Source organism: Cavia porcellus, unplaced genomic scaffold (assembly GCF_034190915.1).
Source record: "Cavia porcellus strain 051 isolate PalLab524CR breed Dunkin Hartley unplaced genomic scaffold, mCavPor4.1 scaffold_31, whole genome shotgun sequence".
NCBI classification, from domain to species: domain Eukaryota; kingdom Metazoa; phylum Chordata; class Mammalia; order Rodentia; family Caviidae; genus Cavia; species Cavia porcellus.
Window position 1 is genome coordinate 21358533 of NW_026947514.1, and position 26512 is coordinate 21385044.

Here is a 26512-nt window from a genome sequence, read left to right on the forward strand (position 1 = left end):
TCCTGGATGTCATATTTGTTTTCTAATGCTGCATGACAAATGACCATAGGATAGGTATTTAAAGGACACCTGTTTATCACCTCACAAGTTTTTCGGTCCCAGATCTGCACAGCATGGGCGGGTTCTCTATGCACAGTATGGCAGCAGAAATCAAGTGCTGAGGACAGTATTCTTGCTGGAACTCACGGTCTCCTGTTAGGAACAAAATTCAGTTCTTTTGTAGTTGTAGAATTGTACTATTCATTCAAAGGGCACATTAATTAGATTAGGCTCACCTAGGTAATCTCTCCTTCTTAAGGTCAACTAAATACCAACTTTAATTACATCTGTAAAATCCATGTTTTTATCCTGTAATAAGAAGCACCACTAATCACAGGAGTAGCACTAGGGTAGGAAGATCATGGAATCGTCTGAGAACTCTGCCTGTCACAATTTATTTCTCCCATGTTTTGATTAGAGTTGCGTTCGTCACCACATATCAGGACACATAATTGCAATAGCTTAGACAAAAGGATATATGTTTTCACATAGCCAGAAATAGATGAATAATTAAAGATTCTGGGCACAATGGCTCATTGTCATCAGGGCCAGTGACTGTGGTTTTCTTGCGCTGAGCTTCGTAGGATTGTTGTGGCTCCTGCTGTTGTGACTCACATGCAAGACCTGGGAAAAGTGGAAGTGAACGTGATGGTCACATCAGGGACATTTGTCTTCTTCATTGGGCAAGCTAAACAAACAAAGATAAGAAAAATACTTCTTGAGGCTCTGTTCCTTACTGTATCTTCATCTATGTCTAATTAACCAAGTTACCTACTACCAGTAGGTACCAGGAGTGGGGAAGCAGGAAAAGGAGGTGTGACAGACGTGAACTGACAGTGACTCACCCTCAGTGCTGGATGGTGAGGGGAAGTGCGCACTGGGGATGCAGCTAGTGCTGCTCTGTTTCCTGCAGGTAGAATGTGTTGTAGCAGAAAGAGTGCAGAAATAAAAGCCAGAAGATTCATAACCTTGCCACAACTCTGTCCTGGTAGCTCTGTGAGCTTGAACTGGTCACATAACATCTCTAAGTCAGTTCCTGTTATATCAAGCGAGGAAAATGTCTATTTTAGTCTCTCAGGGTTATAGTAAAAGTAAATTGAAATAATCCATGGAATTCTTGGCTTTCTGAAAGTATATACTAATGATTTTTAAACAACTATTTGATACAAAAACAAGACTGTATTTCATCAGTTTTTGAAATATGTATGTATATTTAATGTCTGTGTCACATGTATTTTATAATTATGGCATTTTGACATCCATGAACAGTAGTAGTGATATTTTGTCAAGCTTCTTGGAAAGCCTTACGATTATGCCCAGGAAATATGCCCATCACAGGAGCCCAGAAAACTCCCAGGAACTGAGGGTCCATAGGGTATAGGTTCATAGCCCTAAAACACACGTGAGAGAAATTACCCACACCAACTTTCTAGCTTCATGTGGACAAAATATTAGTATCTTTGCCTCAAAAATATGAAATTGAGATAAACCATGATGAATTTGGCAAGATGCAGTCAGATAATACTTTCTAAGGCTTTAAGGGACAAGAAAGTATTCTTGGACTTTAAAGTTTGACCTGCTATCTGGGTCACTCACTGATATGACATCCTGTTCAGGTACGTGGGATGTCACTCAAGGTCATTGCCTCAGGAATGCACCAAAGACCAGATGCAATGTCTAACTGTTGTTAAAAGCAGGCATGACTTTGATTCTTGATTCTGAATATAGTAGGGTAATGGAATTATTGGATAGTACAACCAGGATTATTTTGAAGAAAAATCACACAGTAGAATATGTTGTAATTATAACCCTGGGATATACGTATATATGCATGCATATATATGTGTGTGTGTGTGTGTGTGTGTGTGTGTGTGTGTGTGTGTGTGTGTGTGTGTATACATGTATATGCTCCCCCACCATACATAAAAATGTTGTGAATTTAGAAAGAAAATAACACCTCCCCATTTTTCCTTCCTAATTTTTTTTTGACCTTTCAATATTTGGACTATCAGGGAAAACAAAACAAAACTGCTTCCTAACTTGTAGGTTTAGAATTGTCACCAGGATCCAGCTTAATGTATCTGCATAAACTCTAAACAGATGACTGAATAGTGTTTACCAATAGACTAAAATCTAACAAGCAGTTATGATTTTTCAAGGAAACCATCTAGTTGAATACATATAAAAAAGAGGCCCAAGGGGAAGATGGCCAAAGATATAAAGATCTTCTCTGGATCACTAAGCAAGCAGGGGAGTAATGTTTTTGTATAATATAGTGTGGCTGACCTAATAAAAAATGTTGTCTCAGCACTGAAGGAACATCATTAATCCATATGACTGTATGAAATTCTGCTTTAATTCTCATGATCTATAAAAGTTCTGTAACATTTCAAATTAATATCCAGGGCACCAGTATAAAAATCACTTTTATTTAGATTATCTAAACCGATCTCTTTTTTAAAAAGTGAACATGCATCAGATGGGAATGTTTCGGGGGAGGACTTACAAGGCTGCCTGTAACTGATAACAGACTGACCTTTCACAGTAAACAACCACAAAGTGACAACATGTATGAGACAACTGTTTTCAGGAGCTGGTCAACAGGCAGCACAAAATATCCAGCTCAAAGGAGGGAAAACTCTCGAGATGAGCTTGGTCAGGCTGGCCTTGGCTCTCTTCCAGCGGAGTTTCCTGATTGCAGTGTAGTCAGCTTGAGTCTGAGCTGAGCACAGCAGTCCTGCTGAGCTGAGGAAGCAGAGATCAAGGTTCAGGGCAGCTGAAGCAGCTGGAATCCATAGGCTGGGGACAACTTTCTCTGTTCCGTGTTGCTATGAGAAAATGCCTCATTCAAGATGAAGTATAATGAAGTTTGTCTCCTACTGCTGCTGGTGGTCAAATAGCATGGTGTTCCTTGGTTCTTGGTAAGGGATACAACCTGGCAGAAAAGCAAAAGGAAGCCAGTAAGGTGCATAGGGTCAAACCATGGGAACCTTGTCTTTGTAACAGCTTGCTCTTGTGAGATTACATTAATCCATTCATGCGCTGTGTTCCACTAGGATCCATTTCTTTCTTTCTTTCTTTTTTTTTTTTTTTTCAACACTGGGGCTTGAACCCAGAGCCTTCTCCCTGAATTCTATCACCATCTGTTTTTTAATCTGTATTTTGAGTCGAGTTCTTGTTTAAGTCACTGGGTTGCCGCGGCTGAGCTTAAATCTGTGATCTCCTGCCTTGGCCTCTGGTATTATAGGCCTGTGCCATCCCACCAGGGTTAGAGTCTACCTCTTGAAAGTTCTACCTTCTCAACATTACTGTTCTGGGGACCAGGCTTCCAGCATATGTTCCTTTAGGGGTCAAACCATATCCAAACAAAAGCAGGGCACCAGAGAAGAGAAAGCTGCGGGGAAGTGTGCGTATATTCAGAGAGTCCTTGCTTAGAGTAGAGTAATCATTTACAGCCTGCAGCTTACTAAAGGCTGTTCCAGGATTGAGATACTCTAAGTCAGGCAGTCCTGAGGGACATTGGTGGTCCAGCTAGGCCACAGCAGAAGGTCCTTGTTAACACCTTATTAACAACCCAAGCAGCCAACCAAGATGTAGAAAGTCTAAGTCTTAGAATTAAGGACCTCAGCAGGGTTTGTAGATTTTTCTCCAAAGAGGCAGTAGTAATTACTGTTATTTTTTTTTAATTTTTTTTTTTGTCTTTTTCTTTTTTATCAGTACCAGGGATCGAACTCATGACTGCCTGTTTGCAAGGCGGGTGCTTATGCCACTGAGCTAAATCCCCAACCCGTAATTACCGTTATTAACCAGTAATTATTTTAGTCACTGGGAGCCATACAGCATCTGTCATAATTGTTCCAACTCTGCTACTGTACAGCAAAAGCAGTATAGACAGTATGTCTATACATATATGTCCATTAGCATAAATTTACTTACAAAAAAGGCAAAGGGCCAGACATACTCTGTGGCTGTAATTTGTCAACCACTGTTGTAGAGTAAGGCTTCACCTTTTCCCCCCGTAACAAATCCTAGAGTCAAATCCTATTGAGAATTGCAGAGGTGATAGTTTGAAGGTTGAGTCTTATAGCAATTAGAGGGGCTTAACACACAGCTTCATCCAAAAACATGAGAGACCAGGTCTATGCAAGCTTAAGGGAGAGCAACCAGTAGTCGAAACTGCCTGCTAGAATAAAAATCAGTACTCTGTAGAGGAGAATCCAGTCCAGCATTCAGCAACACTTACTAGGAATACAACAAAATAAAAGTATATTATTCTGGTTCAGGAGAAGAAGTCAATAGAAGTCAACTAAATGACCCAGATGTTAGATTTAGCAGACTGTTTTAGAAGCAACTGTTTAAAAATATGGTCAAAGTATTGTCATAATGAGTGAATATATAGCAGAATGTCATCTCAGCAGAGAAGTAGAAATTATAAAAATGAAATGAAAATTCTAAAATGGAAAAGGTTGAGTAAGACAAAAACTTTCATAAGATGCCTTAACAGGACAATCGGGATGACAGAGGAGTCGGCAAAATTGACAGATCAAGAGCATAAATGAAAAAGGGCAAAACTCATATCTGAGGAAGTAGTGACTGAATTTTTTCAAATTTATGAAAAAATCTGATACATAGATCAAAGAACCTTAACAAACTTCAAGTAAGATATGTTCTACAAAAAGCATATGTGGGTTCCCCCTGGGCAATTGCTGAGACCTAATGATAAAGAGAAAATCTTGAAAGCAGTTAGAGAAAAAAAAAATATTTCAAATGCATGAGACATTGCAAGCAACTCCTCACTGCAAACATTCAGACCAAAAGATAAAGTACTAGGCCGGGGATTTAGCTCAGCAGTATAAGTGCCTTCCTAGCAAGCCCAAGGTCGTGAGTTTGATCCCCGTACAAAAAAAAAAAAAAAAAAAAGGATGAAGTATTGAGGAAAAAATTCTATGTCTAGTGAAAAAAGCCTTCAAAAATAAGGATGATATGAAGACTACCAGCACATCATGGATTAGTGGTCACTGTGACGGTTGCCATTGAGTACCCCATACAGTTTGTATAGCAGGCTAGAGGGAGAGGTGTTTAAGATGTGCAGATGGGGAGGAAACGGGTAGCTGTCTGCACAAGAGCTGATGAGGGGCTCAGTGAAGGCATTCTCCATGGGTCTAGAGAGGAGAGTTTCAAGAATTCCTCCAACTCATTTTGAAATTCAGGGTTGTCAATGTTCCAGCCCCTCCTTTCCCCGTGCACCGGACATGGCGCCCACCCCTTTCAGATACATGGAGTGTAACTCACTCTGGATAGCATGCCATTCCTGTGCTTTTTCCTAAAATACCTCTGCCTCTACATTTTGGCTCAGTTCTTTCCAGTGCAGCTCAAGGCCTCACTGTCTGAATGCTCTTATTCTCTGTTATTGCAATTTTGGTAGATAAGCCATCAGAATGGTTCGATTCTTTTTTTTTTTTTTTTTTTTTTTGTCTTTTTCCTTTTTTTTAATCGGTACCAGGGATCGAACTCACGACTGCCTGCTTGCAAGGCAGGTGCTTATGCCGCTGAGCTAAATCCCCAGCCCCAAGCCATCAGAATGTTAGAGAATTGAGGTCATTGCTTTATGTCACTACAATACATCCCTGCAGTGGAGTGTAAGCTACTTAAAGGCAGCAATGCTTGCTTCCTTGTCTCCTTAGAATCCAGAAAGGGTCTTGGACCCTTTCTGTGTGTGTGTGTGTGTTCCTGAATGACAATAGTCCCTGACTTTGTGGAGCACATCCTCAGTCCTGTGTGCCTTTTAACTTTGTGTCCCTCCTCAGTTTCTGCTCATCAGTGTCTGAAGTGTGCATTTTTGAGCCACTTTACTCCTAAATCTTTAGTATCGTCTCATTCCCCATTGAATCTTCTTAGCTTTTAAGGTTTGTCAGTCCTGAAACCAAGGGCACCACAGTCCTCACCAAGCTGACCCAGAGACAGACCTTCTTAGGGTCTGAGCATTAATCTTCACTCGTGTTGATCTTCTGCCTCCATCATTATTCATCCCTCCCTGCAGCCCAGAACCAAGAACATCTTTGAAACCCAGGAAACCTGCTTAGCCCTTGGTGATTCCAGCCTCCAAAGGCCTTCCTACTGGCACAGTACTCACAGTGCGTCACTTAGCAGGACCTTTGTTAATTCTGTGCATTCATCTTCCCAGCTAAATTGTGAGCAGCTTGAGGGTCACCACATCTAAGGGTACCTGGTACCTTTCCAGACACACAGCGCTTATGAATACATTAGAGGACTGACAGGACACATCACACTGTGGTTCCCTCTTATTGGACAATTGCATTGCAGTGCCTTCACCCAACTTTAGGGTGGAAGGGATGCTGTGAAAGAGTTATCTGACAAGTGATTCTTGGCCAGCCTTGCTACTGATTCTGAGTCATCACTCATTTGTGGTGACTCTTAAGCCGTCTTTGTGATTCATATTCTAAAAATGGGGTGAGGTTTTTAACTAAGGAACTAATTTCAGGCTGAACTTAGCCTCACAATTACTGGGTTCTTTTGTAGGTTTCAGGCTGCTCCCATGGTACTTCTCAAAGTCTGGTATCTTATGGCTTGCTGGATGTAGTTCTGCCATGACAAATACTTATTAGAGTCCATTTCAGAAGATTGCAAGGCAAAGTTCTGTAATGGATGTTCCACCAGCTTTTCTTGGGGCTACTTATTGTTTGCAACTGCCTGTGTTTGATCTGGGATGGATAAATTAAGGATGATAGATCAGTCTTTAGATAATCTCTCTGTTTCTGTCTCTCTTTTTCACCTTCTTTCGTTTTCTTTCTTCCCTCTTTCCTTCCTTCCTTTCTCCCCAACCTCCTCTTCCTCCAGCATTGAAATTTAAACTTAGAGCCTTTGGAGTGAGCCACACCTTCAGCTTTATTTATTTATTTATTATTTTGAGACAGAATCTTTTTTTTTATTATTATTATCGGTACCGGGGATCGAACTGACGCTCGCCTACTTGCTTGAGGCAAGTGCTTATGCTGCTGAGCTAAATCCCCATCCCCGAGACAGAGTCTTACTAAGTCACTAAACTGCCTAGACAAGGCTCTAATGTGCAATCCATATACCTCTTCAGGAGTACCGGGATTATAGACGTATGCCTAGATTCTTTCATACTTTTCTTTTTTGTTTTTTGAGACAAAGTCTCACTCTGTAATCTGAATTGGCCATGAACTCATTTGTAGCCCAGGCTTGTCTCAAACTTGTACCGATCCTCCTGCCTCAGTCTCTTGAGTGCTGGGTTTACGTGTGTGCACCACTGTGCCCAACTCCTTTCATACTTTTCTGATCCGTCTTGGATCCTCATCTAGAATATGCTTGTATCTGTAAAAAGAGGGGGTATGTTATATCTCATGTCTAAATTTCCCCGCCAAACCTCGTGCAGTCTTAGATGGGGCTTTTACAGAGGTAGCTGAATCTAGACTTTGCTCTGCTAGGATTAGGGTATATGATTAGTAAATCAGTCCAATGATTGGTTTGGCACTGCCCTAATACTAGTAACCTAGATGCAGTTAAATAAAAGGGGCAGAAAGACACTATTAAGGTTCCTTATTGCTTTTGCTGTCTCCTGTTGCTACAAACAGTTGCTTATCTGCCATGTGTCACCCTGCCGTGGAACCAAACAATTACGGACTGAAACATCTACTAACTGCAAGCTAACTAAACCTTCCTCCTTTAACTTCGGTTCTCTGGTATTTTGTCTCAGCAATGAGAAAAGGAACCAACACAGGGTATTTCTAAATTGGCCTTGTAAGTCCTGTAACTGAGCACTACCTAGCTTCTAGGTGACCTTCTTTACCAATGACTGAAAACAAATATGTGTAAACAACATAAATGGGGTGACTCTGTAAAATCTGCATTCTACTTCTAAGCCTTCTACAACCTTAGGTGAACTATTCAGCAAAGCAGCCATGGTGACAGTGGCTACACTTACAAGGAAGTTAGAATGAGACCTGGTGCAGTGAGCTTCATAGCTCATGTGCCATTATTTATCACTGTTATTGTCACAGAGGGTTTATTATACTCAGCCCTGAGCACCTGCCATACATGATCTCATTTAATCTGAAGAATTATAAGGTGACTTATTATTCTTGTTGGGCAGGGGTGAACTGAGGCTTTCAGAGGTTGAATTATGCATCCAAGACCGTACAAGATTCTAGTCTCAACACTATCTTCTAAGTCCATGTTCTTAGGTTCTGTTGCTGTGCTTGATTTCCTCAGACCTCAGATTTATCATTAGCAAAGCTTAAGAGCTGCCCTATTCATCTTTAAAACACTCGCATTCTAAAATTTCTATAGATCTTCCCAACCCCTTTACAGTTCCCTTTTTCCGCCGCTCCCCTCCCCTCCCCCACCACTTACTATGGATTTTGCTGGCTTCATCACGGGAGCAGCAGGATGTTTTCCCACTGAGTTATGACGCTGCATGTGTCAGCACATGGACTTTACTGTGGCTTTCGTTTTGAGAGGTCAAAGTGGGGAGTGTGGGTTTACATGCGTGCACTGCTGTTGAGAGAAGAGGAATCTGACTCTTCAGTTTTTTTGTGTTATCTTGGCCTCCAGCCATAACCACACGGAGTGACACAGAGTGTGACAGGGTTTGGAAAGGCTCTAGAGGCAGAAGCTCCTGGAATCAGCTCTCAGAGTGTGCGGGCCCCGCGTTGTTCTCTGGTAAGATCTGGGTTAGGACACCTGCACTCCGCAGGCTGTTTGAACATGTCCTGTCCTGTGGTTACTAAGGATTGCAGGAGAGAGCCTTGACAGGAGAGCTTTCCTGATGTTTCATCCTCTGTATAAAAAGAGTATCTGGTAGATTTCCACATGGGAGGTTTCCCAGGGCATTTCGTTGAAGTTTCGTTGTGATTGATGTTTATAAAGCATTTGTCTAACTGTCTATCTATCTTCCTATCCTGTAGTACTTTTTCATAGTTGGACCCAAGAGTTAGAATATTCTGGTATCGACAGAACAGGCTTCAGGGATTTAGTCACTTCCTAACTTGTACCTAGCACGCTTGCTTATTGTGGCTTCTATTTGATCAATCTTTATGTGGGATTTTTTATTACGGAAAAAAAGGTCAGTGTGTTGCTGCTCTGAGATGTGTGTGTTCTTCCACTTAGCCTGTGGACAGCATTTTTTTTTTAGCAGTCCGAGGGCACCAAATAATCTTGTGGCATCACTTAATGTCTCTCTGCTCAAATTCTTTTCCACCTAGTAAATAATGATAGTACCACCAGAACTTCTCATCTCAAATGGATATTGAATCAAATGAAAGGTGGTATGAAAATATTTCTGAAAATTATGAATTTTCTATAAATGTTGTTTTTAGGAACTACAGAACAAATGTATTTCCTTTAATCACCAAGAAAGGTAATAGCTGTTATATGCTGATATATGTTTTCTCGGTATGTGCTATGCACTGAAGATAATGTGCTGATGTGCTGTTTTTCTTGTAATTGTGTGCTAAGTGGGAGAGTAAGAGTTAATCATTTTAGAAACTATCTGAATATTGAGTATTCAGCTACTAAGCGCTGGTATTGCCCAAGGCACTTAGTGGCTCTTTTATGAAAGCACATTAAGTTTGCATTAATTCTGATTTTATTAATTTATTACAAGCTCAAGAGCTCAATTCAAGTTGTAAAAAAGACATTAATAACATAAACAAAGTTATAAACCAAATAAGAACTCTTCTGTATGCATAGAACATGATCATAATATAAGTAAAGATTTGACATGCATATACTAATTCTAATTGGCCTAAATTGAAATGTATTTCTTTAATTCACATACTACATTAAAAAAAACCTCCCCTATCCTCTTATTCTAAATGAACGAGATGAATCCATTTCTATTTCTCTTGATTGGTAAACCAAGCTTGGAGACACCATCTGTAGATGGTTGGGATTCTGCCAAAGATTTAAATCAGGCTTACAAAAAGTTACCTGCCTAAGGCAAGAAACTGCACCGATTTAACGGAAAAGACCACACTTCTATTTCACCATCTGGTAAAAGAGAAGGAAAATACTTAGAAAAATTTTAGTTTTTGCTTCACAGTGATAGTACTGTATTATACAGATAACAGTATTTCAAAATATAATTGTTGAGGAAATTAGGTAATGTAATTGCTGGAATTTGGGTGATTAATTACAAGTCTGATAGGAAGGCTTATCCCAACATCTTGGTGCTGGAGGCAAATGTTTCAGGATAAAAAGGAGCCATTAGACGAGAGCAGACAGAAATGTGCCAAGTTGAAAACCAATTCAGCCTTCTTCGTGGGCAGCACTGAAAGCCTTAGACCTGTGTGGACTTGGTATAATGTGATAGTAATCCTTTTTAACTTTTTAAACATATTTTCGCTTGGCAGAGTAATCAAGTGCAAGAAGAACTCATCTGTCTGCATTCTGAGTCCTGCCCTGCGCAAGCCCCTGTAACGCTGACCGCCGCCTCTACCCCAGACATTGTTCTGGGGCCCGTATGAGGTCAGCAGTGTGAAGATGACCAGTGCCTTCTTAGCATGACGACCTTGGACCATGTGATCGCTACCCATCAGTCAGAGTGGGTCTCCTTCAACGAAGAGCCACTCTTTCCTGTCCTTTCTGAGGGTAAGGAGTGCTTTTTTTTCTTAAAGTGACAAGACCTATGAATCTTGACTGTTTGTTATTATGGATTCTGCTTGGTCATTCTTCGAATAGAATCTTAATAAGGAAAAAGGTCCAGTGTGATCATGTTCCTGACATTTATGAATTCTTCCATTTAGAAACCTAGGGGAAGCATCTTAGTAACCTTAGGGCTCTACAAAGGGCCTGGAAACACCAAAGTCTTGGGTCTTTCCCTCCAATATAGCAGTATTCAAGAAGTATTTTAGTGGCAACCTTTCTTATGGTTACATCCTACTAGCAACTTGAACTTTTTGTTTTTAAAATGTATCGTTACAGTGGCAGGCTCTGGAGTCATATTGCTTGAGCTCAAACCCTGACCTTATCACAGATAAAAGGTGTGCTCTTGGAAAAATTACTATTTCCTCTCTCTGCACATCATTGCATTATCTGTACAGTCATCATAGTACCTATTTCAGGAGTCTTTGTGTGGGTTAAATGAATTAACATATATCAAGTACTTAGAACAGTGCCTGACCCATGGAAAGAACTCACAATTGTCCTCCTTGGTCACAGTGAAGGTGCTTAGGGAACAAAGGTTCAGGAAGGATGATGGTAAAGGGAGAGTCTGGGAGATCTGCAGAGCTGTGTGATTTTATTCTGTTCTACCTCAGCTGCCAGCTCCATGTGAAATCAACCCACCTTTACTTGCAGCACTTGGGAAGTATGAGTCTGCAGAAGTGCCATGCAGTACAGTGTCTGTATGACCAGCGATCCCTTGAAATACAGCAAATTTGAATTAAGAACTGCTAAAAGTGAAATGTATTTATGCTGAATTTCTAAGACCTAACTAATTAAGAAGCTTAAATATCTTACCAGTTTTTATTTTTGTTGCATGTTGAAATGATAAATTTATAGCATACTGGTTGGAAACGCATATTATTAGAAATAATTTCTGATCCTGGAGATACAGCTCAGTGGTAAGTATGTATGCTAGGCTCCTGGTTCCATCCTCTCAACCCCTAAAAAAAGTGCCAGATGAGGAAATGCACACCTGTAATCCCAGCTGTTCTGAAGGCTGATACAGGAGGATCACAATTTGGATGCCGTTTTAGGCCACAGAGCAAAATCCTGCCCCCCCAAAAAAGATAAGGGTGAAGCACTTGCCTAGGATGCACCAGGCCCTGGGTTCAGTCTGAAATACCACCACCAAAAAAAATAATAAATAAAGTAAAATAAAATAAACTTTCCAGTCATTTTTACTTTTTCATAGGTGGCTATTAGAAAATTTAAAATTGTATGTATGGGTCACTTTTTATTTCTGTTAGACAGTAGTCTAAAGGTTTTGATTACATACAGGTCTCCAGTTTCTTTGGCTTGAGGTAGGAAAAAAGACTTTCGATTTTAAAAATTTTCGCATAGCAAAATTGACTTTGTGTAGTATATATTTCATGAATTTTAACACATGTATAGGTTTTTTTTTTTTTTTTTTTTTTGTCTTTTTCATTTTTACTGGTACCAGGGATCGAACTCACGACTGCCTGCTTGCAAGGCAGGCACTTATGCTGCTGAGCTAAACCCCCGGCCCCTACATGTATAGATTTTTAACACATGTAAGATATTTAAACTTCTTAATTAGTTAGGTCTTAGAAATTCAGCATAAACACATTTCACTTTTAGCAGTTCTTAATTCAAATTTGCTGTATTTCAAGGGATCGCTGGTCATACAGAATACCACCGTATTCTGTAGATCTTTCACTTTCAAAAATTTTTTCCAAGTATGAAATGTCTCAGGAAAATCCTTTATATCACTGAATTGGTCATTAGTGCAGAGTTTGGTGTTTGCAGACTCCAGTGCAGTCTGGATGGTAGAGTTGGTTTTTTTGTTTGTTTGTACTTTGTTTTGTTTTCTTTGGTACAGGGTATCCAACTAGGACCTTGTACTTGCCAGGCAGGCACATATACTGCTCAGCTCCTCGCCCTGGAGTTTTAAATTTGAATTCTGTGCATTTACAGCCTCTGTAGTCTCTGTTGCCTTTATTTGTCCCACTCAGCAGAGGTTTATCTCTTGTTGGAGCTCTGCACACATTTTTCATTTGTGTTGCCCAAGCACTGGAGTAGATGCTGAGATTCAAAGAGTAACTGAGCTTGGTGTGATGGCACACAACTGTAATCCCAGTACTCTGAGAGACTGAGGCAGGAGAATTGCAAGTTAGAGTCCAGGCTAGGCAATTTAGCAACTTAGCGAGATCTTGTCATAAAGTGAAAAGTGTAGCTCAGTGTGAAAATCCCACATTCAATCCCTAGTACCATTAAAAAAAATTTTTTTTTGGTACCAGGGATCCAACTCAAGACCTTGTGCTTATCAGGCAGGTGCTTATCTTGCTTAGCGAAATCCACAGCCCCATTAAACAAATTTTTAAAAAGTGATCAAGGCTCCTTTCTCAGCCTGCCCAGATACTGACTGGGGCATGTTGGGGTCATAGGTTTCACATGTAATGAGGGGAACAGTCCTTCACCATAGAGATGGATCAGCCATCCAGTCCCGTGATAATAGCAAGTGCTGAAGTCACCTGTTGCTTTTGCCTCTCAGAGATAGTTGGACGAATGCCCTTCTTCATGTGATGGTGGTGTCTGCTGTCTGTTTCAGGGGATGCTGAGGAGCACCTCCCGGGACTGTCATCTTCCTCAGACCAGTCTGAGAGCTCCTCTGTGGGGAACCAGGCAGTGGATGGAGGCACTCGGGACCTTTCCCCCTCTGAGCAGGATGACTCCTCTGAAAAGCTGGGCCTCATCTCTGAAGCGGCCTCTCCTCCTGGGAGCCCTGAGCAGCCCCCTCCTGACCTGGCCTCAGCCATCAGCAACTGGGTTCAGTTTGAAGACGACACACCCTGGGCCAGCACCTCACCACCTCATCAGGAAACAGGTGGGAAGGCAGAGGCTTGCCACCTGCCTCGCAGAGTGCTTTCCATGAGAGCTCTAAGGTGGCCAGGGTTCTGTTTTACCTGCTCCGAGCCTGGAAGCACCTGCCACACAGGAAAGAACAGCTAGAAATATCATCTACTTTCTAATAATTCTGTAACTAGTTTTTGTCAACATAAGCATCCACAAGACTTTACACATTCTTTACACATCCTTTACACATATTTTCATCTTCTGCCTTTGTCTTTGGAAAGATGCCTGCATTTTTATCTTGGAGCTACATTTACTTAGCATCTAAATTGTAAGCGTCTTACACAAGATGTTGCTCAAAGCATGGCTCACTGGGTGTCTCTAACAGAGTTCCCAGTGAGCCTAGTTAAACATGGGCTTTCTCATGCCTTCAACATTCAGAGTCTAGATCTTCAGGGATAGAGATGGTCATAAATGATAAAGCTCTTACTTTATGGCAATGAAATGGCCAGTAGCTGCTCTGGGAACCTCAAAGTAGCCAGGGAGCTATTAGTGTCCACCCTAGTGATCTGGCTACTTAATGTGTTGGGCCCTGAAGTGTGCCAAGGGGATTAGATACCCTTTGGAACTGTGTTAATTTTTTACCTGCTGCTGTCATGAATTGCCAGAAACTTAGTGACTTATGTAAGTTTATCCTCTTACAAGTTTATCCTGTGTTTCTCAGCAATTCACATGGATGTGATTGGACTAAAATCAAGGAGTTACAGGGCTGCAGTCATTTCTGGAGGCTGTAGAAAACCTGTTTTATGGCCTCTTATGGCTTATGCAGGCAGTCCATATTCTTTCAGGTGGACCTTTTTTCTGTCATTAAAGCTAGGAGTGTAGCATATTCTGAAGTGGCATCGTTCTCTAACTTGTGGTTCCCTCTTCCATTTTTAAGGACCCTTGTGATGACATTGGGCCATGAGGATAAGGTCCTCATCTCAAGTTCTTTACATAATCATATAGACAAAGTCCCCTTTGCCATGTGAGGTCCATATCCACAGCTTCTGGGGATTGGAATGTGGATGTCTTGCAGGGTTGGGAGTATATTTTTCTCTCTTCTACAAGATCTATTAGCAAAAAGCAGGGTTGCTATGTTTTTTCTGTTGGTTGTTTAAATGTTTTGCCAGTTATAACTAATTGCAAATAATTCCTTGGTTTTCAAACATGTTTTCCAAAACAATAAAAATCAATTTAAGTAAATATAAAGCATGATGTAAAAACATAATAAACATTTCAGTATTTATGTAATAATTTACATATTTATGTATACTTCTGCATTTAAGCATCAGATTTTCAGTAAATTGTTGGTGAGAGAACCATAACAAAGCAACACGGATGAGTGACAAGTTCAGACAGGCTTCCATTCTGGCAGACGAGGGCAGAAGTGACCTTACTGACCACCTAACACTGGCATGACTTTGTGATAAGTTATACATGGAGGGAGAAGTCACTGAATGCTGGTGTTATGTTTCTCAGAAGTTTGTGTTGAAATCTAATCTTAAATGTGTTGGTAATAAGAAGCGGAGCTTTCGGGAAGGGACCAGGACATGAAAGTAGAGCCTTTGTGAATGGGACCAGTGCCTTTGTAAAAGGGATTGAGTGAAACCCCATTTGATAATACAGCGTTTGTCCCCTTTGTCATGTGAGGGCACAGCTAGAAGATGCCACCCAAGGAATAGCCTAGACCAGAGACCAAATAACGTGTTGGTTCCTTGCTCCTGGACTTCACAGTCTCCAGACTGTACACGAGTTCCTGTTGTTTATAATTTATCATGTCTAAAATATTGTGTTTATTTTTTGTTTTTGCTACTGGGAATCAAACTCATGACCTTATGCTTGTCAGACCGGTGCTGTGCCACTGAGCTGTATCCCTTGCCCCTTAAGATTGTAGCAACAGGGACAGACTAAGCAAATAGCAGTGAATTAATATATTGGTTGTTTTGTTTTGTTTTGTTTTGTTTTGTTTTTGTACTGGGAATTGGACTCAGGACCTTGCAATGCCAGGCAGGTATTTGTGCCACTGAGCTATATCCCCAGACCAATGAGTTGATGTAGCAGTATTTTTAAAATAATTTTTAATAGGATAGGTTTATTGAATACTAACTCAGACACATTCTTCAGTGTTTTCCCTATATTATGTCATGTAGTCTTTAGAATAATTGTACAAAGAAAGTATTAATAGTCTATTTATTTTTCTGTGAGGAAACTGCGGCAGGTATTGGTTTAGGAATTTCCCCAAAGCTGTCGTACGCTAGGAAGTGACAAGAGAGGGCTTCTGCCCTGGCGTGGGAGCTTGGGTGGCCCAGCGTGTGCCATCTTTATGTTTGCATCTCTGTTTTTGCTGCAGTTGCTGCTCCACACTCTCGGCCCATTACACAGGTGGTAAGGGAGGCCGTGCTGGGAGGTAAGGGGCGGGTAGAGTGATGTTTCTCTCCCCATTTGCCCCCAAATGGCCATGCATTCAGCTCAGTTATATTCATGGCCTTCGAATTCTTTCACACCTACACCTGTCCCTTAGCCTGGAAGACATTTCGAGTATTTTAAAACTATTTATTTATTTATTTATTTGTTAGTTAGTTTTTGTTTTGTTTTTAAGGCAGAGTTTCACTATGCAGTTTAGGCTGGCCTTGAACACACTTTGTAGCCCAGGCTGGCTCGAACTCATAGCAAGCCTCCCAAATTCTGGGATTACAGGTATGCACCACCATACCCAGCAGTTCAGAACTGTTTATAAGGCCAGAGATTTAGCTCAGCGGCATAAGCACCTGCCTGACAGGCATGAGGTCGTGAGTTCGATCAAACTGTTTATAAGACAGATGGTTCAGTTTCCTTCACCTCTTCACCACTTATTTTTGTAAAACTAATTTTGGGGTCGGTTCTGATCATGTTTCCTTGGTCTAGCCAAGATGTCTTGTTATTTGCCATGTTTTGATGTACTATTGGAACTTTATTCTTTAAGGCAATGGTTATCTAATTTTGATCCATATGCTCCTGGGTTTCCCCAAAGGATTTGTGGGATAAAAATTATTTTCATAATAATTCTAAGATGTTTTTGCCTTTTTCACTGCAGTGGCATTTGTACCAATGGTGCAGAAGTAATGGAAAGTTAAATTTCTTGCCATTACTTCTACAAGGAGAAAAGGTTATACTGAAAAAATTGAGTTTAAAGTAATTTTAATTAATATAATCGATTTACAAATCAAAATAATCTTTGATGAACAAAAAGTATAAGACATGATCCAACTAACACTACATGACTCTTCCTCATTACAGGGTCCCACTTCTGGCTCTAGTTCCAATAAAATTTTATTTCTAGGGGCCAGGGATTTAGCTTAGCAGCGTAAGCGCCTGCCTTGCCAGTGTGTGGTCTTGAGTTAGATCCCCAGTACCAAAAAAAAAAAAAAAATTATTTGTGAAGTCAAGTGGTCAATCTAATTTTGCTACTTTGATTTGACATTTTCAAAATATTCATTAAAATGTTAATTTGATAACTGAAGTTTTGGACACTGCCTCAATTTTGCAGCCAAGACAAGTGTATCATTTAATTTACCCATATTCTAAGCCTGTGCTGTTCTGAAAATGGAGTCAGTGGTATTACTAGAAAACAGGGCCAGAAATAACTTTCAAATATGCAGAAACATAATGTTGGCTTGAAAACTGTGCAGACATTAGTAATCCCGTCTGTTGCCGTGTTCGAAAATTTCACTCACCCTGTGGCTGGCACTGTTTGCCTTGGGGGGAGCTGGTAGAAAGATTTACCAGCAGACTTGATGCCTGAAGAGTAGGCAGGAAGCAGACAGCCTGCTCTGTCCTCAGGTAGTGTTGGTAATATGGGCACCTGTGAGCCGTGAGGACTCTGTAGAGTATTAGGGTGTTTTAACTTTGTTGGGGGAGAGCTGGAGATTTAGCTCAGTGGCATAAGTGCCTGCCTTGGAAGCAGGCAGTCGTGAGTTCAATCCCCAGTACCGATAAAAAGGAAAAAGGCCAAAAAAAGAAAATTTAAAAAAAACTTTGCTGGGGGGAAGGTTTATCTATGTACTTCATGCTGGCCTTGAACACCCTTATGTTGCCCAGGCTGGCCTCAGACTTGCAGTGATCCTCCTGCCTCATGATCCCAAGTACTGGGATTATAGGCGCACACCTCCATGCCTTGCTTTAAAAAAAAGTATTTTTGAATAACAAGTAAAAAGGCAATAGATCCCAAAACCAAATCCCAAGTCTGCTGATGCCCAACTTGACCCATCAATAAATCTACTGAAGAAAAGGTGGTGCAGTGCATTCTTATTATCCAAAGTAACCTTTCCAACATGGGCTCACCATGTTGGATTTCTTCCCTTGAACTGTGATTAACAATAAGAAAAAGTGATTTGTAAAACTAAACTCAAGTGATTAAAAGAGAAACTAGGCCTTTAGTCCACTCAGCATGGACAGTGTAGACATTCCTCAGTTTTGATCGTTGTTCTATTCTGGTGGCTGTTGGCAACTCAGATTCTAATTTGCATCTAAAATGTTTGAATACAGGTCCTGTGTTACTAGCACCAAATAGGCAATGGCAGGCCTTACACAGAAAAAACAGATATGTGCAACAAGGTTCCTCACAGTGCCTGAGACATTGTGAGACTTGTACTCTCTAGTGTCTACTCAGTTCTTGGTACTTTTTTTTTTTTTTTTTTTATCGTTTTCCTTTTTATCGGTAGGGGGGATCGAACTCACGACTGCCTGCTTGCAAGGTAGGTGCTTATGCCGCTGAGCTAAACCTCCAGCCCCTCGTTCTTGGTAATTCTAAGTATGGTGGTGTAATGGTTGGCACATTGTGTCAATTTGAGAAGTTTATAAGTTTAACTAAGCCACTCAGTAGGGAACCAGGGTCTGTTCTTTGTAAAAGTCCTCAGCCTGTGCAAGAGGGGATCAGAGAGGGTGTGAGTGCTGCGCTCACCCTGGGGGTGGTTGCCTGCTTGCAATATAAGGGTAGAAAAGAAGCTTGTCCTCCTCCCTCCTTTTTTTGCTCTTTCTGCTTTTGCTGTCTTCTGCTGCCTTGAAGTGTTGTCCCTCTGCCATGCCACCCTGCCGTGGAGCCAGCTGATTATGGATAAAACCTCCACAAACTGTGAGCTAAGTAAGCTTTTTCCTTAATTTTGAGTGGAGGGTAGTTTGTCTCAGCAATGAGAGAAAAGTAACTTAGACAAATGGTATAGTAGGCTGCATAATTTGAAACCTGTAAATGTTATCTTTAGAGATGGGGAGATAATCCTGGGTTACCTATGTGGGCTTTAAATGCAGTCTCATGCATTCTGGGTTATCTGTGTGAGTGTGTGGGCTGACATTCAGTTACCTGCCTTGCTAGAGGGTGGCAGGGGGGAAGACAAAGACTTGACAGTGCTGTCTTTAAAGATTAGACAGTTGAAGCCACACCCAAACAAGGCAAGGAGCCACCAAAAACCTGAGAGGCAAGGAACAGATTGAAGCCTCTGTGTGTGTGTGTGTGTGTGTGTGTGTGTGTGTGTGTGTGTGTGTGACAGTGCTGACATCCTGACCTCAGCAAGGGATTTTGATTTCAGACTTCTGACCTCTAGAACCATGAGAGAATAAGTTTCCATTCTTTTAAGCTCCCAAGTTCCTGGTCTTTGATAAAATGTCCACAGGAAACTAATGCACTAAGAGTCTAAATTCTTAACATGGGAGCATTTGCTTAGGGTTGAGGATGAGGTGGCCTGTTGGCTTGATCTGGTGAGCATGTGTTTGAGAAGCACCTGTGCATGCCACCGTGCTTTACCCCCAAAGCTCACTGCTCTTTAGAATGTGCTCACTGTGTAACTGGATAGTTATTAAGCATTTTATCTCCTTAGGTCTGTTAGGTGTGGATATTCAAAGATACCGTAGAGTGATCAGACTTTAATGGAAATCCATTGAGCTTCTCCCGGGGTGCTATAGCGAGAAACCAGAGCCAACGTGTGCCCCTGCTTATAGTTGATGTCAACTGCATGTCTTCCTGGGCATGCTTTTCAACTAATGCCTCTGTGCTGTCATTGTTGTTAATGTTTTCCATTTCATCGTAGCTGAAATTTTGGAACTGGCTCGAAAAAAGCAGTGAGTATGATGGGAAATGTTTGCTTCAGAGGTTTAATTTACAGCCAGGTTGATTTACTGTCTCTTTCTCTGAAGGATTAAGTCAGGATTCAAAATATCCTCCTGGCTAGTTATCAGTTACTTCTGGGGTCTCCCCGGAGGTCTCACATAGTTTCACATTGACCTGGCAATCTGGAAATGATTTGTTCATCAATACTCCCTTCTCCACTCTAAACAAAGGTGTTTGTTTGTTGTTTTTAGTCTCTTAGCATCTACCAGTCAGATCTTGCATCTGTTTTGGGCGCTACCTTCACCCGTGTATATCAAAGAGACTTCTTTAGTATGGATAACACATGAAGAAAATGGAATTGGGACAAAGAGATGACTGACATATATATAGATAGATAGATATAGATATGCAAACATTTGGACTCAGCTGTAAGTCTGATGCATCCACATGCAAGTGAAGTGAATGGAATGCAAGTAAAGTTTAATCAGAACAAGTAATTCTTTACTTTAACCATTTTCCCAGTCACATCAGTATCACCTGAGCAAACGGACTCTTTCCTGTAATATATGGTTGCAGTGTTACATTCTTCCCATTTTATTCCCTTATTTTATTGGCTTCTATTAAATGCCCAGACTTTAAGTTAGATATCTTTGAATCAGGTGAGAGGGAAAAATACTTATGCCGGTCCCTGTACCATTCAGCGTCCCTGGATTTCCTTCTATGAGAAGGTCTTGGCGTAACAGAAATAGGGGAGATAAAGAAAAGAAGTGGGGCGGAGGACATTTTTTCTAGTCTTGATTTCTGGAAGACTAAGTGAAGCGTTGTTTAGCCAGCTGGCCCGTACCTGAACACCCTGATTTACAAAAAAAGTAGAAAACAAAAGATAGCACACATATAACACCAGGAAGAGCCAGGCAGAGAAATCTATGTGGGATACCCCTTTCCCTTCTCAGTTTCCTTTCCTCCACTCTTTGAAGTCTGTCTGACAGATAGCAAAAAGCAAAAAAACCAAACAAAACCAAAAAACCATCTTTTAAGCGGTTCCCCCTAAGAATAAAGCCAAGGGAGCGTTGGATTTCCGCCGGGAATGAGAATGCCCTAATTAAAATGCTAAGAGGCTGTAGGCCCAGTGGAGGGAGGGACAAAGGGACTGTCAGTGGCAGATCTCTTATTTTTATGGCATTTAAATAGCTAGAAGCTGCACTGGGAAGCTTGAACAAGCCAAAGGGTTGTTAGTCCCCACCCTGGTGGCCTGGCTGTTTATTTTATGTGCACTGAAGCATACCAAGAGTGATTGGATAACCAGGAGCAACAGTTGGTGGGGAAAACAACTTTAGAAATGCTCAAGTCCACCAAGGGAACAGCTTTCTTCTGGACTTTAACTAGGGCAAGATTTGAGTGAGTAAGGACCATCATGGTTGCTCTGGGAAGAGAGAAGAAATACGTGATCTCCCTGAGAAAAATATGATTAAAGCAAGAACAACAAAAGCCTTTTTCTAACTCTGTCTATGGGAAAGAGAGTAGGATCTGAGGATACTGGGAATGAGGAACAGATAACGTCATTCCTCTTGAATCTTTCATGAAAACTGTGCTCCATTAAAACTCCCGAAATGGGGTGAAGGCCAATGTGAGATTCTTCTCTGATTTAGTAAGTTTGGACTATGTTGGTAAATGTTAATCCTTGGAAAGATTTTTATTAAAGAACTTTACATATTAAATACTTAAAGTTAAGAGTTGGATTAGCCACAAGAACCCTATTCCCATCTCAGTATGATGGTGCCACAGGATCTAAGGTCACCTGGTTAAGAAGTATAACATATAAGTAATAGGAAACGTGTTTACTGAGCTAAGGACCTAATGTAAGAACAAACAACAGTGAAAGTCTTCAAATTTCTAGCAATTCTATTCAAATCTAAGTCAGATCTTCACATTGTTCTATAAAGAAATACTTCTGATAATGAGCCTCCTCCCTGCTGGAGTTTTATCCACACTTGGTCCAAGAACAATACTGTTCTTATCTTTTCCTCACTGTAAAGTTTGACGAACATACATAAGATCTCATGCTTTCAAATTCTACTGCAAGCCAGGAAAGATATAGCGATCAGCTCACCTGTCACCTCAAATCTTTATGAAGGTTTTTTCCCAGCAAACACTGACTGTAAGCATGTGCATTTTACAAGTGTGCAATTGCTTAGAGTATGTTTGCTAATGCTTGCAAATTGACTGAAAGAGCAAAGTTCATTCAAAAAATTAAAAGAAAAAATTAAGGCACTATTATCAGCATAGGCTTCCTATTCACTTGTGATTTTATGTGCTGACCCTTCCTCTATGGGCATGGCAATTTTCAACAAGGCCAGAGCTGAATTGGACCCATTATGCAGATACTGCAGGATGCGCATAATTACAAACAAAAAAAACTTTCATTTCTGGAACATTTGTCCCACAGCCCAAGTGAAGCACTAATATTCCCTTGTGCTTCAAATGTCTTCCCTAAAATCTTGGGCTAAGGCTTTCCCATTATGTTTGGGGTTGCTAATTATCTGGGCCGAGAGAAAGAAGCACTTGTCTGGGGGAGGATCAGCGATGACGCCAGCCTTGTAAAAGGCTGACAGCTGAGAGATGTCATCCTCAAGACCAGCTCAACAGTCCATTTCTGTTATGCTGTTTATTCTGGCTACAGGGGTGGGGATGTGGAAAAAGATCTCAACTCTCCAGGCCCATTGCATTAGCATGCATATGTATTTCCCTTCTCAACAGAGCCAGTCTTATTTTCTTTTAATACCTTGAATTGTTCTTCTGTGCTTCCAAATGTAATTTATGACCTTCCGGAGCACGTATGCAGGAAAAAATTTCAGCTGAGCCCTTCCTCTCCCCTGGCCTCCTCTCTGGTCTCACTGTTCCAACTCTCCCGGTGCTTCAGAGGTCGTTGCTGCTCTTGATGTTTGTTCTGCTCTGAGGGTTTCTTCCTCCACGTTTTCGCTCAGAATCCTGCTCAAGTGTGGCCGCCTCAGGGAGACTCAGAAAACTCCATGCCCCACCTCTAGTTTTGCCTGCCTTAAATTTCTTCACAGCCTGCATCTCTACCCAAATGAGGTCATATGCTTGTTAGATAGCTTGTTTATTATCTCTCTACCCATAGAAGAAAGCAGTTTTCCTGTCTGATTTACTCTCTACCCCCGAATATGGTGCTTGGAACATAGTAGGTGCTTACTTAGAATCAGTACCTGTTGGGTTTCTGCATGAAAAGCATATATGAAACCTAGTGCAGATATCTTGTTGGGCAGACCGTGAAGGATGGCTTCTTAATGAAGTCAGCTTTTTACAAACAAAACAAGCAAGAAAACTAGGTCGGCCTGTTACTCATCACAACCTTCGCTTATTAACTATTATTACAAGTTTATAATTTCCCTTTGTCATGTACTCCATACATATACACATATATACTCACATACATTTGCATACACACATCACACACATATATACTGGGACATACACATATGTACACGGCATATATGCTTACACATATACATAATCACATGCATAATGTGCACTTAACCTGGCATACAAGGAGTGATCACAGTACTTAGTGAATATTTAAGTTTGAAAAACTTATTACATTGCCATTAATCCCCCTCACAGCATTCCACCTCATTTTGAATATATTTATCCCATCTTTCTAACACTTTCTGAAGCATTTCTGTAAGTCCTCGCTAGTAAGAACATCGCAGTGTTTTCGTGCACCTTCTTCACTGTGGCACTGGGCCACCTCTGATTCTTCTTCCAAGTAAAAATGCCTATGAAAGGACGTGGTTTGCATCGTCTAGACATGGAGACAGCCACAACAGCACAACTAAATACACAAAAGACAACCTCCAGAACTGCTTCAGAAAGTGGTAAGAGTGACGGGTAAATGTGTTTGAAGGGAGGAGGAGTTCACAACGGCAATTAATGACAATGTGTGTTTTACTATAGTGCACTTTTAAAAATTTCATGTTCATCAGATTTTTTAAATTTTTATTTTATGAAAAAATAAAAGAATATTTCATAACAAAATAAGAGTGATGATATTTAATACACTGCCCAGTGTTATTTTCAAAGTAGATCCCTGTAGTACAAAATAAGGACAAAAAAAGATTGTCATATTTTTCATCACACCTCATATACTTCCAAATACATATACAGGCATACATAGCCACAAACATAGATCCCCCCCCGGGGGGGCCTGCCTTTATAAAAGTACACATAAAAGTGTCTGCTATATTTTTGTTGTATTTAAAGGTACTATCATGCCATGTGGGACATGAGTTCCCAAAGGTGAATTTTTCCTGTTCTCTAAGAAGAACCTTAAAATATTAAAACTGTTTTCTTCCTCCTCCGGAGAATATGCTAGCTCATCCAGGGAGGATTTGCAGCCTATCTTCTCCTCATTGTGAAAGCACAAAACACAGTAAGCCACCCAAGCCTGCATCAATTAGTGAGTGCTTTCATGCAAAAAATATTTAGGTGCTGGGAATACAATTAGGAGGAAACTGGAATTAATCCCTGCTCTCCCAGAGTTGAGATTACCTAACAGCTGGGCAATCTACTACTAATGGAACCTTCTAGGAGTAAACAAGCACTCTTCTAAACCAGTCGTCATGACAGTTGCTTCATGTTGCCAGCTGTGAAACAGCGAGAGAGCTACAGATGAAGAGCTGAGCGACATACATTTCGTGTTCATCAGTGGACACCTTCACAACATTGGGAAAAAAATCGTATAGCCCTAGTGATTGGATACCCACGTATCAAAATAAACACTTAGCATTTTAATCTATCCAAGATGCCAGAGGACAAAAAGAGAGAAAAAGATGGTATTCACTGTGTTAGTTGTATTAGCTGCTAATGTAAATCCGCAGTGTTGCTTTGAGCCGGCGCTGTGTGCCCATTGCTGCTCACTCTAAGCTCGGGGGACAGAGCAGATTGTTCTGTCCCCACCGAGCACACATTCTACAGGGAAGCCACACCAGAAACAAGATAAAGAAGCACTTACAGCATGTCAGGAAATGGGGCTAAGTGGAAAGGAGAGAAAAATGGGGCAAAAGAAGAGAATGTGGTGAGGAGGCTGTGAAATCTTTATAAAATCAAGAGATACTTCGAGAAATAGGTAAGCAAAGACAGAGAGAAGTGAGCCTGGTGGGATGCGGGAGGACCTTCAAGTGGAAAGGATGCCGGTGAAATACCCCAGGGCGGCCTGGTTCATGCTGTGTGACAGCAGCACAGTGAATGCGGGAGAAGACACATGAGACAGGAAGGCGATGATGCCTCGAAGGGCGGAGGGCATGTTAAGCATTTGGACTGCTGATGGAGATGAAGTGGAAGCCACGGCAGGGTTTTGAACAGAGCTGCGGTTTTACAGAGTGACTGTGTTCAGCTGTGTGGCTCACCAGCGAGTGGTAGAGAGAGGCGTTGCTGAGAATGGACTGACAGGAAGAAGCCAGTGATGGACTAGGGAGGCCGTGTGGGAGGTGGGAGGCCACTGTGTTGGTCTAGGCAAGAGAAGATGAGGACTTGGTCCAGAGTGGTAGCTTGCAGGGGGCTGGAAGTGAGCGGATTCCAGATGCATTTTGAAAGCACGACTAACAGACCTTGTAATGGACCAGATGTGAGAAAAAACTGAGGATTAAGTAAAATTTGAACTTTTTTTTTTTTTTTTTTTTTTTTTGTCTTTTTTGAGACGGGGTCTCACTATGCAGTTCAGGTTGGCCTTGAGCTCACTTTGCAGCCCAGGCTGGTCTCGAACTAGCAATGATCCTCCCACCTCAGCCTCCCAAGTGCTGGGATTGCTGGGATTACAGGCGTGAGCCACCACGCCCGGCCTAAATTTGAACTCTTAAGTAGAGACTTAGGGCGGATTGAGACATGAGGATGTATCTGGAGGTGATGACTGCCATCACTTAACCAACTCTTTTTCCAAGTGCTTTATAATACCAACCTAATCCCCCAGTGAGGTTTGCATTCTTTTTAGCTCCATTGTACGGGTAAGAAAGTGGAGGGGCTGATGGGTTAAGTCACTGCCCCCAGGCAACAAGGCTCCGCTCCAGCCTGTGCACCAGGCAGTATGGATTTAGGGCCTTTGTCCTTAACCTCAGGGAAAGAAGAGGGGATTTTGATCTTTCTTTCATTTGATCCTTTGCTGGGTGGATGGGGCTGTGAAGCATCCTGATGGCCACGGCCCACTTCTGTCTGGCCCAGGCATCAAAGGTCTGGCTGTACGTCCTCCCTCATCTCAGCTAAGCGTGTGGCCTGAGGACATCCACCCAAGAACTAAACAGAGTAACTCCTAGGATTTGGGAGCTGATAAATAAGTGACGGTGGATGAGACCACAGGGGAACAGTAGAGAAGCTACAAGGACTTTGCATCTCCCAGCTGCCTTCTTCTTCATTTCTCTTTTAAGGGAAATGTTGGTGTATTATCTAACAAATGTAAAAAACGAAAGTGTGAAAACACAATTAAATTGCTGGCTTCCTGAGTCTTTTTGTGATATGTAGTTTTAATAAGTTTGATTCACTATTGAATATATACGAAGGATCATCATTATAATATAAAGGACAATAGTACAACCCATCACTCGGTTTAATGAGTAGAATGTTGTCATCTAGAGCCCTGTGACGCCCTGCTGATCACATCCTCCTCCTTTATCACATCCCTTCCTTCTTCCCTGTACTGTCACCTGCCTGAGCCTCGTGATAATAACTTCTTTGCTTCTCTTAATGCTTTTCTTGACAGCTTTTCTACCTACACATGCTTCGGGAATGATATCTTTTAGCTTAGCCTGGATTGGAACTTTGTATCAG

At 41.3% G+C, this 26512-nt stretch overlaps 1 protein-coding gene across 5 annotated transcripts in view; it reads left to right on the forward strand.

Moving 5' to 3' along the window:
• Ston2 (stonin 2) overlaps positions 1–26512 on the forward strand; it is a 143510-nt gene that overhangs the window by 18252 nt on the left and 98746 nt on the right. For 3 of the 5 annotated variants that reach the window (XM_003472461.5, XM_013155285.3, XM_063241163.1), the window contains exons 2-3: positions 10434–10671; positions 13316–13591. In XM_003472461.5, the coding sequence (XP_003472509.1) occupies positions 10584–10671; positions 13316–13591 (364 nt within the window). In that variant the 5' untranslated portion in view covers positions 10434–10583. Of the gene's footprint in view, positions 1–1946; positions 2961–8559; positions 8743–10433; positions 10672–13315; positions 13592–26512 lie in introns of those variants that run through there. The other 2 variants (XM_063241165.1, XM_013155284.3) reach the window with 2 other exon arrangements.